Raw genomic sequence first — 15,694 nt, forward strand, 5'->3', positions numbered from 1 at the left:
GTTGAATGGTGTTTTATCAGATCCCGTGCCCCTGGATATAATCTCCGAACGGCGGCTTTTGGCACGGTTAAAAGGCTGATCGACGGATACTACTACTGGATCGAGATTTGCCCGCATGCGTTTTGGCACAGTCCATAGCATAATCTACAGATGCTACTACTCCACGGACATTTGCCTCCACGAGATCGTTTTTATACGACATGTAGGATGATCTACAAATAATAATACTGCATCAATATTTGCCGACACCAGGCCAGCGGGACCGTGCACACCAATATACCTCAAGAAATTTTGATATGGCGCGGAACCCCGAGCGAAGATGGGCCATAAAAGGGGATTGGGCACACATCAATTATTATGGTCCCGCCGTAACAATAAAATCATGATGAGCCCAGTATACATTGTTGGGGCGGCGAGGACCCCCACTGCACGCGTGAGTTCAGGGAGTCAAGCCCCTAGGGTTTCAAATAATGGCTGATTGGTGTAGATTAATACCCAGCTAGACTCTGTCCCGGGCACCACTCTTGGAGCCATCGCAATTCGTGAAGCCATCCGTCGATCACAAGTACCGCTAGATTTGTTTTCGGATGTTTACATGGGCCAAGTGCTTCAAGCTGGCGCTGGCCAGGCCCCAGCAAAGCAGGCTGCGATACAGGCCGGTTTGGCGCCAGATATCGAGGCTACCACGATAAACAAAGTATGCGCATCTGGGCTCAAGGCCATCACACTTGCTGCCCAGAATATCCAACTAGGGCACGCCGTTGCTCAGGTGGCCGGGGGAATGGAGAGTATGTCGAATGTCCCCGGGTATCTAAAGAAAGGAGATGACACGAATTCCAAAGAAAATCTGGTAATTGATGGTCTCCAGCTTGATGGGTTGATTAACTCCTCAGACGGTCGGTCTATGGGCGCCTGTGCTGAGGGTGTCGCGCACCAGCTGGGTATAACCCGTGAAGACCAGGATGACTATGCCCTCGCTGCCTATAATCGGGCATATCAAGCACAGCAGAATAATGTCTTCCAAGAAGAGATTACACCCGTGTCAGTAAATGCAGGGGCAGCCGAGATATTTGACACCGACAGTCTCCCCCATGAAAGCCTCTTCAACCGACTTCAGTCTTTGAAGCCCGTGTTTTCCCCCGATGGGACAGTCACCGCAGGAAACGCTTGTCCACTAAGCGATGGTGCTTCGGCAGTGGTACTGGTGGATGCCCAGGTCGCCGTGCAGTTTTGTCGAGAAAATCGAGTGTTGGCGAAAATAATAGCTTATGCCGATGCCGCCGTTGCCCCACATGAGTTTGCTCTAGCTCCAACCAAGGCAATTCAGCTTGTCCTTGAGAGAGCCCAAATGTGTGCTGAACAGATCTCGTTATGGGAAATTAACGAAGCTTTTGCGATCGTAGTGATAACTTCACAACAGGTGTGTGGATCGATAACTCGTTGAGATTAGTTCACTTTACTTACTATATTGATTAGCTGCTCGGCTTGGACCCTGATATGGTTAATGTCAATGGGGGAGCCATCGCATTCGGTCATCCCTTGGGCAGCTCAGGTTGTCGAATTATGGTCAGTCTCTTACACCAGCTGGCTCACGGTCAGTATGGTGTTGCAGTTATCTGCAATGGGGGTGGAGGTGCCACAGCTGTGCTTATTCAGCGAGTAGAAGGCAAAGATCTGGATGCCTCAACATAAATGTCGATAGGAAGGTTTTTTTGCACTTTGGGCCTTTGTTTTCTTTTGTGGGCAGACCCTTTAGACACCCGTGGTGACAGCAGCTATTTGCTACGCACATATGTAGTTAGCTGTGACTAGATAGATCATGTTTCTCCATACAGATCTCTATCGTGTAGAGATCCCTAGAGATCTGCGGCAGTTACGGATAATTCCGGGTTCATGATATTTAAATGGCAATTTTTCTACATCCAAGCATCCCACAGGATCCTATTATATACAGTCATGAACCTCTTTAGGTAGAGAAACACCACGGTTGTATATGAGTGTCATGACTATGGAGATATATTGTGGCCAAGGGCAAGTACAAATTTGCGTACCAAGCCAAAAAAAAGGAAAAGAAAAACTACATCCCCTGCTATCACGATACACCGTTACCAACCACACTCTAGAAGTTCTCGGAATAGCTTCCAACTGCCGTTTCCACCAATTTGCAAAACGCGTCATTGACCGCTTGGATAGCGAAACTATCCTGCGGCATCAAATGGCCCGCTCCTCCTTCCACTACCGTCGCTTGGGCACTGTCACATAGGTTCAACAAAGTTGTGCAGCCGTCTATCATGGGGTCATCTGATCCGATGACATGGCAAGTGGGAAAGTGAAAGACCGTCCCAACCTCATCAGCGAGAACGAACTTGGACCCATTGGAAACGTAGGGGGGCATATCCACCGTAAAAGAGCGCACACTTGAACGGATTAGGGATTTGGCGAGTTAGGCGGTCGAAAATGAGCGCAGCCCCAATCGAAGCCCCTTCACAGTACCCAATTAGACCATCAAAGGGCCCGTCTTGGTCAATGATATCATTCAGATACCCAACAGACCTCCCGATGCTCTCCTTGAACTGACGCTGCTCATCCAACCCTTTCGGGTAGAACCAGTCGAATGCCCCGCGCCATACCTGCTCAGCACTGCCCGACGTAGTTCCATTGATTTCTTGGAGCAGACCTGGTACAGTGGCTTCCTGTGGATACTCGACATACCGCAGGTATGGTCCTGGGCCTGCATATGCAGCCATATCGGCCGAAACAAATGGTATTTCATGCAACGGTTTCACATATTGGAATTGGACGTGGTATTCAGCAGGCAATGCAGCGTTGAGTGGCTCTGACACACACTTAGAGACATTCAACAAAATTCTACGGTTTACCTACCCAGATTTTCCTTGAACAACTATATCTATCATCTTAGCATCCCTCCTGTAACCTGATGTTGAAATGTACATACCTCCTCGCCCGTCCCGCCCCCATAAAGGCAGAGAAACTTCATGTTGATGGAAAGAGGGATTTTGCAAGAAGAAGTATTGATATAACTATCCTTCGATTGTTCATTCTGCAGATTCTGTAGCAGAAACTGGTTCAAATTTATTCTTGCCTGGCTTGACTTACGGAAAAGATATCCGCTACCCTTGTAGTATTTCGTGGCACTAGAGGGGAGGGGAAGTTAGAAGAGTATGCAGGTCTGGAGGAGCCAGCTTGTTAGCAGGTAGCGCAGATCAAACCTAATTTCCAGTCGAAACCTACGTAGAATATTCTTCTTCTATCTATATGTAGCGATGTACATGAAACCAATTACCCATTTGCATTTGTCTATCAACAAGAGATTGCAATGGCGTCAAATATACTTTATAGGCACACCTGATTGCACAATAAAAGGGCAGAACCAGTAAACAACCTGGGGAGTACAAAAGGTATTCATGAGTAGTCGGACATGTTGCTACTTCTGGGAAAGGTCAGGGGGTTTGATATGCTTATTATAATCCTTTGTCCATATATATAATAGCGAAATCACGCATTATAACACAATACATTGACCTGTTAAACGATACACTGTTGACGGAATGCATAACCCCCTTATTTCTAAATGTATTCGATAAGCAGAGATTCTCACCAAAACATATTTCTTGTTGGCAGAAGGCGTTGCATCTAATCCATAGATAATTTCTCAACTTCCGTAAGGTTTGTCAAGTGGAAATTATATCGATATCACTATATACCTACAAAGTTCCTTTGGTGTTCACATGATATCCCATAACATAGTACATGACTTGAAAAGCAGCTCCTGGCCCCCTGGATGCCACCGTTTCCGTGAATTTCCAAGTATATCATCGTCAGTCCATGTCCGAAACCATCGATACGAGAATAAGCCATTATTTCCCACGAATAATAGACGTTTTTACTACATCCTTGATATTAACTTGAACTATCTTCATTCTAATAATGAGATAATTTTTAACCGTGGTACTCGTGAATTACATTCTTAGAGTACCTGGTGCGTGCTCGTGCCCTACTAGGAGGTAGTAATGGCCAAAGCCAAATATGTTACACAGCGTAAAAGTTTAAATGGAGGCAGCAAGCCCAATTATTATTTTAGATTTTTAGTAAACTCTAATGGTAACACAACACTCCGTAGTCCCTAGTGCGAAGGGGCAGAGCGGCCAAAGGTCAAATGCCTGGTTTTTCCATCCTAATGCCTTAATGTGCCTACATATACTTGAGTTATGGGGCAGAAATTGACATGTTTAGTAGTCTATGGTATGGATGACAGGTATATACATAATTCTCTAACTAAAAATGGCCAAATCCGCTGTTTTGATAATCTGTGGCTGACTAACGATAACCGGGCCAAACGCCCTAGAAGCGGGATCTAACCTAACCATAGGGCATTTTTTTTTAAAAAAAAGTCACGTTATTTGGAATATTTGTATTGTTTGGGGCCCATTGGGCTCCCACTAAAGCCCAATAGGCCCTTACCCCGGACCCACGGCCCATCGGTGGGCCTAGGGGACCGAGCCCAAAAACCAGCCCATAGTGGGTTGGGGCGGTTGGGCTTCTTTATGGGCTTTGCGGTCTACCCATGACCCCGTGAGCCTACTCCGGTCATATACATCTGCCAGAGCAAAATAGTTCATTCGGAGCATCTCACATCCCACATCCCGGGAAAGTGCGAGAAAATTCTGGACTTTGCTTACGAGGACTTGATTTTGTTTGATGCAAAAGTTCCAAAACCAGACTCCGGCTAATTGACACGATCGTTCATATTGGTGATGGGGGGTTGAAGATGACGAGGTTACATTTGTAGGTGAAGAGGTGACTGTGATGTTGGTGATGTTGGTGGAGCCCAGCCCCTCAGCTTGGTAAGCCTGCACAGTTTACGCGAGCCACACCGACAGTTTCTTTTTTGACAATGGCCGCAATGGAGCATGGCAGAGATCCCAAATCACGCATTGTGGGAGCCTGACCCATGAGGGATAGGATGTTTGACATTCAAGTGGTGACAAGTGCTTTTCAACTTCTTCACTAGGTCTGGCCCCGTCAAACATGATTTGCCCGCCTGATTTGCTTCTGGCTACTTCAGGCGAACATTAAGAGGCGCGAATGATGACCCCGAAAAGCCGAGCATATCAACCCTTTCAAAGGTACTCCTTGTCGATCTGAATAATTGCATCCATTCCATCTCTCTCGAAGACATCGGTATCTACAATCACAGTTGCAAGAATGACCGCCGGCTCGGTCTTGCTCGCGTTATCGCTAATACGGTGATAACAACCAGGAGCTTCGTACCAAGTACCACCAGCGGTATACACCTTCACAGGATCGTTGTTCATCTTGTTATTCACTGTGCCACTGACGACGTACCCGGCGACGGAGGCGGTGCCATGGCGATGGGGTGCGGCTGCGCCATTTGGCGGATATGCAATACGCACGCAGATAACGGTCTTTCCGGGGCAGTTGGAGATTTTGTAATTATATTCCATGGTGACATCGGGCAACGGGCGGCTGAGATTTGTCAGTGTCGGTATTTTGATTGGAACTGCGGTTCGTACCTGGGGTCATAGGGGTATTCGAGTTCCATTTTGAGGCAGGGTCTTCAATTGTGGGTTATAGATGATGAATGTAATTTGGTTTTCAAGGTAGATTGGCAGCTTCTTATAGTGACCCGAGAGATCATGCACGAACCAAGATAGTACAGCATGTGTGACGCAATATTCGAACGGAGAGCAGCAAGGTGAGACAAAGAACCAGAACAGTCCCAGCGCTTTGCCGGCTGCATTCAGGTCATGCCGGGAATTTAGAAAATTAAATACTACACTTTCATTAGATTAGATATGTAGCCACATCGCGGGGCGCAAGGGGAGTGCTGGGTGTCCCATATTTTTATTCCGTCATTACATTTTCAACGCACTTGGTTTGAATTGGTTTGTCTGTACGGAGTACGGAGTATCTTGGAAAAAAATGCAGTAAACAACCATTACCTTGGCATGAATATTTTCATCCGAGAGATCCGTGAGACTGCATGATATATGATAGATCCAGCTTACGAGGCGATCAATTACATATGCAGACCAGAAGACACGACGACGTATTTAAGTATCAAAAATACTTGTATTGATTTTTATAGACAACAGAATATGATGTCACCGCAAGGTACTGAGCAGCTCAAGTTGAGGCGTGCTCCGTTCCAATCAGTGAGCAAAAGTGGCGAGAGGGTGAGTACTCGAACAGAAGGGGAGAATCCGCAGTTATAGGTTCTTCTAGAATTGTCGAGGGAGGAATGGATTCATATCGAGCTTTGGCCCGGCTTGAAAATCAAGTGCTTGGATCTTGATGAACTGACCGAATGGCGCAACGCAAGCTAAGATTCCTGTAGTGCCTCGCCGTTGAGTGAGTTGCGAACAATAACAATGACAACACTTCCAGGGGAAACGCGATTGGTCAAGAATTTCAAAAACCTACATGATGAATTCTTTGCTTATCATGCTTGACAGTGTCATAAAGACCTCACTTCTCTTAATCCTTGCGTATTGGATCACAGCTAACCTGTCAGAGATTTTGTCTCACCTCCACAGCTTTTGTCTTCTTGTTGGATACAAAATCGAGGTCGTCTTCTTTTGACGGGAGGGTCAGCGTGGCGCAGAATCCTTTGTTGTAAGTCGCAAATGTTCCGCGATGACATTCCAAATGCAGTCACTGTTGCCTATGGTCGAAATCATCGAGGGAAGTTTCTGAGTGAGCAAACAAAACGGATGACGCTATTGCAGATTTCCTAGACGTCAAGAGGATGCTTGAATTTCAGCTTCAATTTGGATACAGTAAATTAATTTGGTTTCCAGTTTTATATATTTCTAAACAATATGCACAATAAAATAGTCTTGGGGGGAATAAAATAAGAAGCCTCGATGCGACGCCTGTCCCTGCGCCATCTTACCTAGCATACCCTAGAACTTTTATACAGCATCAGATTATGTCGAGTACCTGATTAGTTGTAAAGGGTTGCAAATCCTCGAGGCCAGTGGCGGGATATAGCTGTCGCATTCTGCTTTATGCGCTCAAAATGTCTTAACGTCCCTTTGCTTGAGCACAAGGAAAAACGCAAGAAGCAAAGAGGCAAGTGAAATGACTATAATTGTACAATAGTCAGTATGATACTAGCACATCGAACCTGGTTAAATAGAGGTCTGGAATCCTTACCTGGTGACACATAATAACTTTTTTGTATGACAAGTCTCACCGGTTCTGCAAGTGCAGGAGGCACCAAGCCCATGAGCTGCCGGTGTTTCATTATCTGGTCGATCAACTAGTCGCTATTAGAAAAAGATGGCGTGATAGCGATGGGATAAAGAGGCTCGGCCTTACCTTGGCACGCCCAGGCTGATCTTTCAGCGCCACATTCAGACCACGTCTCATTTCCTTAATAAGTAATGCTTTCGCGGCGGTAATGCCAGTCATCAATCCAACTTGCTGTGCGAAGTAATACGTAGTGACAGACGTAGCGGCATTCTGCTCCGGTTTTGCGGCAGATAAAGCTGCGAATTGCGAAGATAGGAGCATTCCCATGCCGAACCATCCTGGGAAAGAGTATAGTATCTCCCAAAAGTGAGGTTCAAAGATGGTCCATCGGACAAGTATCAGAGCAAAGCTTATGATTGTTATCACCAATCCAACAATCGTCCATCGAACACATTTACGGGTTCTGGGGTCCAACTTGATGTTAGCAAAAATGCCATATTTTCATGAGCTTACTGGGACTCATATTGGAATACCCACTTTTGAATTAGTTTGCCAGTCACCAATGAACCGGATGCAAATCCGATGGTACCCGGTATCCAGCACATCGCACCCTCCGAGGGAGATAATCCCCGAGAGCTTACCCAATAGTCCCCAAGAATGGGCGCCATCTGCGATCCAATAACACAATCATTAGCCACCGACTAGTTGCACCTAGAAGAAAGACAGGGGAGAACACACAGAAAATTGTGCAATGCCGAGTAACACTTGGGCACTATATATCAGGCCGAATTTATTGGGACTGAGCAATGAGAAATGTATCATTGGGTCTTGAGCCCAACGAGTCTCATTGAGGCAGAAGGCTGTAAAGCACCCAACAAACACTGCCGCACAAACGGTCAGAAGTATTGACTTTGTTTCTAGATTCTCTGCCTGGCTGAGTTGCACAAAGGCTAAGAAACAGATAACAGATATAAATAGCAAAATGAGGCCCAAGATATCGAACGACTTGCGAGGGGCATCTTCGGGGGTCTTGTGGTTGTCGATTGATCCATATGATAGCTTGGGAGTGATAGATGGGGAGGGCTTTGTTGGAGAAAGCGAAAGCGAAAGTGAGATGATGGTCAGGCAAATCATTGCAAATGGGATATGAATCAGGAATGCCCTGGTACCAGACAAACATTATTAGTGATTCAGTATACTGAGTAGTAGGAGTCTGCGGGTACCCACCATTGCCATCCAATCCAGCTTGTGAGAAACGCGCCCAGAGGGGCGCCACATGTAATCCCAATAATTGACACGGTAGTGACATAGGAGCGTAACATGGCAACACGGTCAAAGCTATGTATTTCTGTCGTTTTCATGGACAGCATTAGCAAATGTCACTCGCAAAAGTAAAACGATAGTTAAGCAAGTAGACATACCGTTAAGAATAACAGAAACAAGCTCATTCATTCCTGCTCCGCCAAACCCTGAAATGATACGACCGGCCACCGCCAAGTGAATGCTTTGCGAAACTCCTCTGTGAGATTGTTAAATAATGCACCCATCCCGTATGCGATCAGACAAACCTACGTCAGCAGACAGCCAAGTCCGTATACTGTCAAAGCAAGAAGGATTGCCCTCTTCGGTCCAGTCGAATCGCATATTTGCCCGTACTGCAGTACAGGTGAGCTATTGTTCTCACGCCTGACGATCGGAACTTACCACCGGAAGAGCAAGAATGTAGCCCAAGTTGTACCCCGTGATGAGCCATGCTGCAGAACTGGATGCATTGAGAGCCGAGGCAACATCACTCCCAGTGGTGAGGACAAAGGATTCATCCGCATTTGCTAGAAAGCAAGCTATACAACTCGAATTAGCCTTCGATATTTGGCTATGCTTGTTAGAAAGCAGAGACTCACCCAATAAAAGCGATCCGACGGCAAGTTTGCCTACCTGGAGACCACTCGACTTTGGATCCATGTGTTCTTCATCTTGTGAGGTTGCAATAAGTGGTGCCTGGTCTTGAGTGGTCATTTGGAGAGGGAGATACCGCCCACAAGCAATATGCCGTGTTGGAATTTTTCCTGCGGCAAGCGTAGCTAACAGCAGAGATAGATGTAGTTAGAAACTTTTGGCACAACAAGAGGGGGGGAAATCAAGAGGCGAATAGGGGAACAATCAACTCAAAACACGATAGAACTGATGAGATCTCTAAGCCCTTTCAATGACAGCAAGAATGCGGAGCACGGCATCTTATTGGGTTAAGTGGCAAATTACGAAGTGAGAGTTCGCAGGCAGATCTCCCGCTTTTAGCGATTTCAGCTGTGTGTGATCCACTTAGTGAGACAAGGCTTCCACATCCCTTGCTGATTTCAGATTTCCCACCTATTCTTATTTAAGGGATCGCCTTGAATTTTAGAATCTCGCCACACCATCCAATGGAATCTATCAAGGATCCCCCGCAGCAGAACAGTTCAGATGCTGTGCTAGGAGTGGATCGGGTTGGCTTTGGATCATGGTGGGTAGTACAACCAATAAAATGATATATGTTCGACCAAAGGGAAAAAGCAAAACCCAATAATTGGGATATCTCAGCCGTAGCTTGATTATACGGACTTATAGGAGACTTCACTATTGGTGCAAGGTTTGGTTACTCCATGCATTGAAATTGTTGACCCTAAAGTCCAATCGCAATGCGTGGCTGTCGACTGGTCAAATGCATCCACATGGGTAAGCGGGTCATTCAATCCTCGAGTTTTATAAGTTACGGGAGATTATATGCGAGCAATAGGGTTGACACAACATCTGACATGTGTTGATATGATCAATAATCCAACGTTCGAAAACTTGGAAGGGATATACGAAGATGTATACGCGCCAGCTGCCAAAACCCCCTTTCCAGCACATACTGATGATGTCTCCTTTTAGTCTCCTGAATTGAAACCAGCGGAAGAGTTAAAATACCTGAATTACTATTACGGTCGCCTTAGCAAGTAGGGTAGGTACTATAGTCCAGCCAATTTCTCCCCGTATATGAAAATGAAGCCTTTTTCTATTGATTCATACTTAGAAATTCACACATATACCTAATCCTCCCCCACTACTAGCCCCTCTGAGGTATAGTAACCGGAGATCTAGCTCGCCCCCGCCTCACTAGCTCTACCACTATTAGCTCTATACCTACATATGTACTAATGCAGCCGCCTTAATACAGCAAGGCCTGCAGCAAATAGAATATCTCAACTTAAGGCCCTTGGCGGGTAAATTAAGAATCTCAGATTGGTAGAATCCCCTCCATGTATTGGAATAGGCAGTTGATATTAGAACGAATAGTCTGTTCGGTAGTAACTGAACTTTTCATTTTCCACCAAAGACAGTGCATTGATTCCAGCTAAGATTCAAAAAGGCAACAGTACAAATCAAACGGGAGACACAAAACAACGGGGTCGATGTGCCAGTTAATCCCCCAGTATAATCATACATGCTGCATATAACCGCTATGCACCCGTACTTTCATATTTCCTCAGCTCCCGAAATCCCAACAATACTAGCTCTTACAGCGCCCTTCACAAGGGGCTATAGATATTCCCTTGAAGGGGAACAATGGCTTTCATTTGTTGCTCAGTCATCTCCTGGAAAATTATGTCAACATATGGATAGAGCAAAGAGGGAAGAGGAACATGCTTACCTTCAACTTTTTCTAATTCAAAATAGCTCGCCTCAGAGATATTCTCGGTCAGCTGCAACTCGTCACCAGTGCGTGACACGTAGAGAGTCGAAAGCGTATCTTGGAAGGTGAAAATGGGACGGTCACCAGGGATCCTGGCGATCACATAGGCTTGTTGTTTCCCGTCAGAACTCAGCGCGCATATGCTGCCCTCCTCGCATATCAGGGCTTTGGCGGAGTTAAGAGGAGTGATAACAGCTTGATCATCCGGGCGACCCTCTGTATCAAACTTCCAGCCCTTCGTCCCAGGAATTTGTTCGTCGCTGAAGCTCACAGATACTGGGTCCGTAAAATCATGCAGCAAGTACATAGCCCGATCTCCGACAACTTGCTTGATCCTATCAGGGAATACTAGACCATATGCCGGTTGGCAAAGGGCAGTCAGGAATCCGAGCAAAAGATACGATTGCACCATGATGTTTGATAGAAGTGATGAATAGGTAGAAGAACTCAGGGGAAAGGGAGGTATTTAATGTCCAACTGGCCACCGTTCCCAAGAGCATTTTCAATAATTATATAGATCAAATAGAATGCTGCATTGGAACATCGTCTTGGACAAAAATCCCTGAAATTTTCAATAGTTGAAAGCACGCAAGGGATAGCGTAGTAGTGAAGTGAGGGCCGAACAGATCGTGTGTCCAATGATTTGTTTGCCAGTGGATCTCACAAGATGAGAACCACCGTCAAGTGTCTATATCCGCTAAGCTTTTGTAGATTCCATATACCCTTCAGCTGAACAGAAACAAGCCCGTTCTGACAATCTTTCCTATAATGTACACCGTTATTTAGTGGAGCTGAAGAACTACGGTAGGTTCCTGACTGCAGTTGTTTTCCCAGCCCCATCTTCGCGGGATGGGGCTGTAGCTTTCGGAACGACCGTCTTGATCTGCGTGATAGTTCATATCTCCTTTTTGATACTGCCGTGTACGTTTTGGCAGAACTGTCGATCTCTGAATAAAGGGAAGAGGGATCGGAGGTGCGTCCGATCCACTCCATGGTAATGGTCGAGCAGCACCAAGTCAAGAGTTAAACTCCTATCCGTCCCTTCCATTACTTTCTTCTGCCTGTTGAGCAAGCTGATTCTCCTCAGAAAAGCTGTTCACGGCGGCTATCAGACATGTCATCATGAGTCTCAATAATTCCTCGATATTGCACATGATTGGTGAGGGTTTTTCTCATTCTAGTCTCGATGCATGGTAACACGAATGAGACTCTCACATTACCCAGCGATGTTCGTCTGCCAAGGCGATATACCTTGGGGGGTCAATGGGTGACTTCTGGACCTTCCGGGTTCTTTCCCAAGGCGGCCGGTGGGTAACCGTAAATATTCCTTTTTTGATGATCATATATATCTACTGAACAGCTAGTCGGAGATCCTTCAGGCCGCCACCATCATTAGATAGGACACACCTAGGCGCTCACCACGCAGATTATGGATATCTATCGACAGACAGAAAGCAAGGATCTGTATGCTATTATGTTATTGGCTACATATAACAGCTAAACATGTAGGGGAAGAAGTAAAGAAAGAAGAAAGCGAGAGAGGGCTACCTGAAGAGTGAGAGGGCGGTTCTAGCCTGACGCAAACCGTCGACAATATCATCCCATTCAACTCCCAGGGAGCCCTTATGCAATGCTCGAGCATGAAAAGGGTCTGGTGGAATTGGGGTCTCTGGACTCTTTGATCTATTTATTGCGGTTAGCAGAGAACGAAAGCTTCCAATCATACAAGCTACGACTCACCAAATTCACAATATTTGCATACATTCCGCACACAAGAACACCTATGCCGAACAAAAAGACAATGCCGTTATAGAAGGCCCGCAGGATGTTGGACCGGGTGAACCAGTTGCCTTCTTTGACAAGGACAAACCACATTATCGCAGGCACGTAAAAGCACAGTCCTGACACGAGCAATGCCGCACTGATTGATAATATGTCCGAAAATACCGGAATGGCCTCAGCAACTACCCACGAAACAAATGTCAGGACTGCTACGAGCGAGATCCAGGTTATCCAACCCTTCTTCGTATTCACATATCGTACAACGGAGTTACGATAAACGTGTGCATGAATATAGCGAGCGATAAGGCTGGTGTTTATGGATCCGGATATAAAGACCACCGGAAGGGCAACACCGAAAGCGATTCTGGACATGAGGGGTCCTGCGGAGAGTAGGGCAGGGGATTGTACATCTTTACCCACGAACACATACACAAGAGAACCGATCAGGGTGTAAATAACAATTTCAATCACTCCCAGGGTGTATATCGCTTTGGGATAGTCCTTCGGGGTGTGCATCTCGCTCATAAATGATGGTATCGCGGGAGCGAAAGAATAAGCGAAAACGATATTGTTCATTGCAACCATAGCCGTTGAGAAGCTGAGATTCTCCTTGGGCCAAACTGACCAATCCGAGCCAGGTGAACCGTTGTTATCCCGAGTGCTTTGTACACCTGTTGCAACAATTGTAATGCCAATGGCCGTGAAAATCGAGGCAACATCGATGTACCCAAGTATAGCGATATCGGCAAATGTTGGTGGGATGGCAAGGAAAAGAAGAATCAAAGCTGTGACTAACCCGAATACCACGGTGCAAACATTACTTTGCGTGACACTAGCCAAGGCAATAATCCCAGTCAAACAATGTGACCCCACGCTAAGTACCAGTTGGAGGAGAAAAGCCACTGTGATAATCCAGAACCCCTTTTCCCCCAGGAGAAGTCTCCCGATGTCTCCATAGTTCTCAACATGTGGATATTTGAGCTTGACTGCACCGACCTCATAGCTGGCGTATGTAGCGATAAGCCCGATCCCAATGCAAGAGATCACGCCTCCAAGCATACCGAGGGCCGCGAACGAGGCCGGAATACTGAGACTCCCAAGGGCAATTGCTTCTGTAATGAGGATGATGACGAGACGTTTCCAACCAAGCCGCGAAAATCTTTTGCGACCCTCAATTTCCTTGCGTCTTTCTAACTCTGTCTCGCAGACATCTGTTAAGGAGTCGCTGTTTGTGATACATTTTGATGGTTGGACGGCGGCGTCGCTTTCTTTGTCGCCGCCCAATATAGAAAGCTCACATTGGGGGTGGAAGCGGTTGTGCTTAATGTCAGTTTCCATGAGAGACTAACTTCAATGTGGGGTAAGTTAAAATGAGACTATGAAAAGTCAAAGATTTTGAGAATACTTTGCGGAATGTGCGCATGGTGCAAGCATCTTGTATCTGTTCTTTTGCTATATTTCATCGAGGGGTAACGATAACATTTAGCGAATACCCCTGTACGAAATACAAAATATGCAGAAGCATGTTGAAGTGGGCACATCGGGAAATGAAGTCATCTGCATGTTTTGAGTGGATCTATAAGGGGTGAGGGACGATCTCGGTAAGCCCGTAATCGCCAACCCAGCAACCCCACACCCCAGCCTTGTGGTTCAGCCAGCCACGTCCTATGCACAATGTACTACCTAGGGATGCAAGAGTATGCACAACACTGGAATGTACCTAGGTAGCGGTGTAACATGAATTTACGGGTCATAAACTAAGCTCAGATTCACTTAAAAGGCCTACAATATTGTAGAGCTTCGTTGGAATTTTCGTGGCTTGCCTGCGATCACCGGTACTCGTCACCGGGCTTGGTTTAGTTGCATTGCATACGGAATAGGCAACAAACAACCTTACCCTAACATTGGGTTGATTTTTTATTGTGTTCTGGTGTTAGAAAATATATTATTGACAGAGAACCAGGATTTATAGGCAGTTTTGTTATTCACTACAGATATTAACTAAAAACGGATATGGAGAAGGGAGGAAGGAGAGTGCAGGTGAGCTATCCAAAAAGAAGGCACGGCACACCGCCGGCAGATATCACCTTGTTCATTCGTGTCCAAACAATAGCGTTCTTTTGGTAAAATCCCGAGAACAAGGCTACCATCCCAATAACTACCTAGGACGTGAAGAGTAGAGCGAGCGGTTTGAAGATTTTAAGGATGAGTGTAAGGTGATGATCGAATATCTCTCACAGAAGAGCCAATCTATCGCTTAATACAGACAGTCCAGAAGGGGCTGTGGATATTGAATACTGTCTAGTATATAGTTCCTTTTCTTTCGAGTGCCGTCAACGAACATTGACAGGCCAGAGAAGAAAGAGCGCTGGTATCGTCGTACCCTGATCTCCACGCCCGAGAGACCACCTCCATCACATCGTATTCTTTTTCTAGTAAGCCTGAACCATGGTCGGTATCATTTTGATATAAATAATCCTTACACTGTTTCATATTCCGAAAACAGCTCAAAGCAAAATTTGGACTGAATTCCCATTGTCATTAAACTGCAGAAACGGCGGCTAGAGGGTATCTTTATCTATATATATACTGGCAACATACAAGCCGCCAATGACAATTGATAACAACATGAACAAAGGTGCCGGGAAAATTCCTATCGTGATGCTATATGTAGCATTCAAGAGTGCTGGAATCACAATCCGAGCAATGGCGTGGAGAAAGCTCAAAACTCCTAACAATTGCCCTGATTGATGGTCGGGAACATGTGATGTGAGGCATGATGTTAATAGAGGGTTGATGGATATAGTAGATGCAACAAGCAAAGACGATATGATGAAATGGGCAGGCGCTTGTGAAAGTGCGATACCCATATATCCTATCATCTGTAACACTAGGTTCACCTGGATGGCATCTAACTCTCCAGAATTGGATGCAGCCGACAGATTTGGCACAACCTGTCTC

General features: G+C 45.9%; 6 protein-coding genes across 6 annotated transcripts; 1 reads left to right on the forward strand and 5 right to left on the reverse strand.

Annotated features, from left to right (window-relative positions):
* Positions 1 to 385: 385 nt before the first annotated feature.
* On the forward strand, positions 386 to 1,692 carry N7487_006791 (thiolase family protein; the record flags this gene model as incomplete). Its single annotated transcript, XM_056874538.1, has 3 exons — positions 386 to 433; positions 488 to 1,420; positions 1,477 to 1,692. 3 exons carry the CDS (start codon positions 386 to 388, stop codon positions 1,690 to 1,692), a joined length of 1,197 nt encoding a protein of 398 aa, XP_056732258.1.
* Positions 1,693 to 2,119: 427 nt separating this feature from the next.
* Positions 2,120 to 2,998, reverse strand: N7487_006792 (uncharacterized protein; the record flags this gene model as incomplete). The annotated part of the gene is made up of 4 exons (XM_056874539.1): positions 2,120 to 2,417; positions 2,494 to 2,836; positions 2,884 to 2,902; positions 2,957 to 2,998. The coding sequence occupies 4 exons, from the start codon at positions 2,996 to 2,998 to the stop codon at positions 2,120 to 2,122; spliced, it is 702 nt and encodes a 233-aa protein (XP_056732259.1).
* Positions 2,999 to 5,141: 2,143 nt separating this feature from the next.
* Positions 5,142 to 5,584, reverse strand: N7487_006793 (cupin domain-containing protein; the record flags this gene model as incomplete). The annotated part of the gene is made up of 2 exons (XM_056874540.1): positions 5,142 to 5,508; positions 5,556 to 5,584. The coding sequence occupies 2 exons, from the start codon at positions 5,582 to 5,584 to the stop codon at positions 5,142 to 5,144; spliced, it is 396 nt and encodes a 131-aa protein (XP_056732260.1).
* A 1,474-nt stretch (positions 5,585 to 7,058) lies between these two features.
* Positions 7,059 to 9,255, reverse strand: N7487_006794 (uncharacterized protein; the record flags this gene model as incomplete). Its single annotated transcript, XM_056874541.1, has 10 exons — positions 7,059 to 7,129; positions 7,201 to 7,306; positions 7,366 to 7,702; positions 7,777 to 7,907; positions 7,978 to 8,401; positions 8,467 to 8,587; positions 8,661 to 8,758; positions 8,812 to 8,894; positions 8,944 to 9,080; positions 9,141 to 9,255. 10 exons carry the CDS (start codon positions 9,253 to 9,255, stop codon positions 7,059 to 7,061), a joined length of 1,623 nt encoding a protein of 540 aa, XP_056732261.1.
* Positions 9,256 to 10,842: 1,587 nt separating this feature from the next.
* On the reverse strand, positions 10,843 to 11,363 carry N7487_006795 (uncharacterized protein; the record flags this gene model as incomplete). The annotated part of the gene is made up of 2 exons (XM_056874542.1): positions 10,843 to 10,853; positions 10,910 to 11,363. 2 exons carry the CDS (start codon positions 11,361 to 11,363, stop codon positions 10,843 to 10,845), a joined length of 465 nt encoding a protein of 154 aa, XP_056732262.1.
* A 1,271-nt stretch (positions 11,364 to 12,634) lies between these two features.
* Positions 12,635 to 14,071, reverse strand: N7487_006796 (uncharacterized protein; the record flags this gene model as incomplete). The annotated part of the gene is made up of 1 exon (XM_056874543.1): positions 12,635 to 14,071. One exon carries the CDS (start codon positions 14,069 to 14,071, stop codon positions 12,635 to 12,637), a length of 1,437 nt encoding a protein of 478 aa, XP_056732263.1.
* Between the last annotated feature and the right edge of the window lie 1,623 nt (positions 14,072 to 15,694).

The sequence above is a fragment of the Penicillium crustosum genome (assembly GCF_028827405.1).
Source record: "Penicillium crustosum strain IBT 35664 chromosome Unknown utg000002l_segment0_segment0, whole genome shotgun sequence".
NCBI classification, from domain to species: Eukaryota; Fungi; Ascomycota; class Eurotiomycetes; order Eurotiales; family Aspergillaceae; genus Penicillium; species Penicillium crustosum.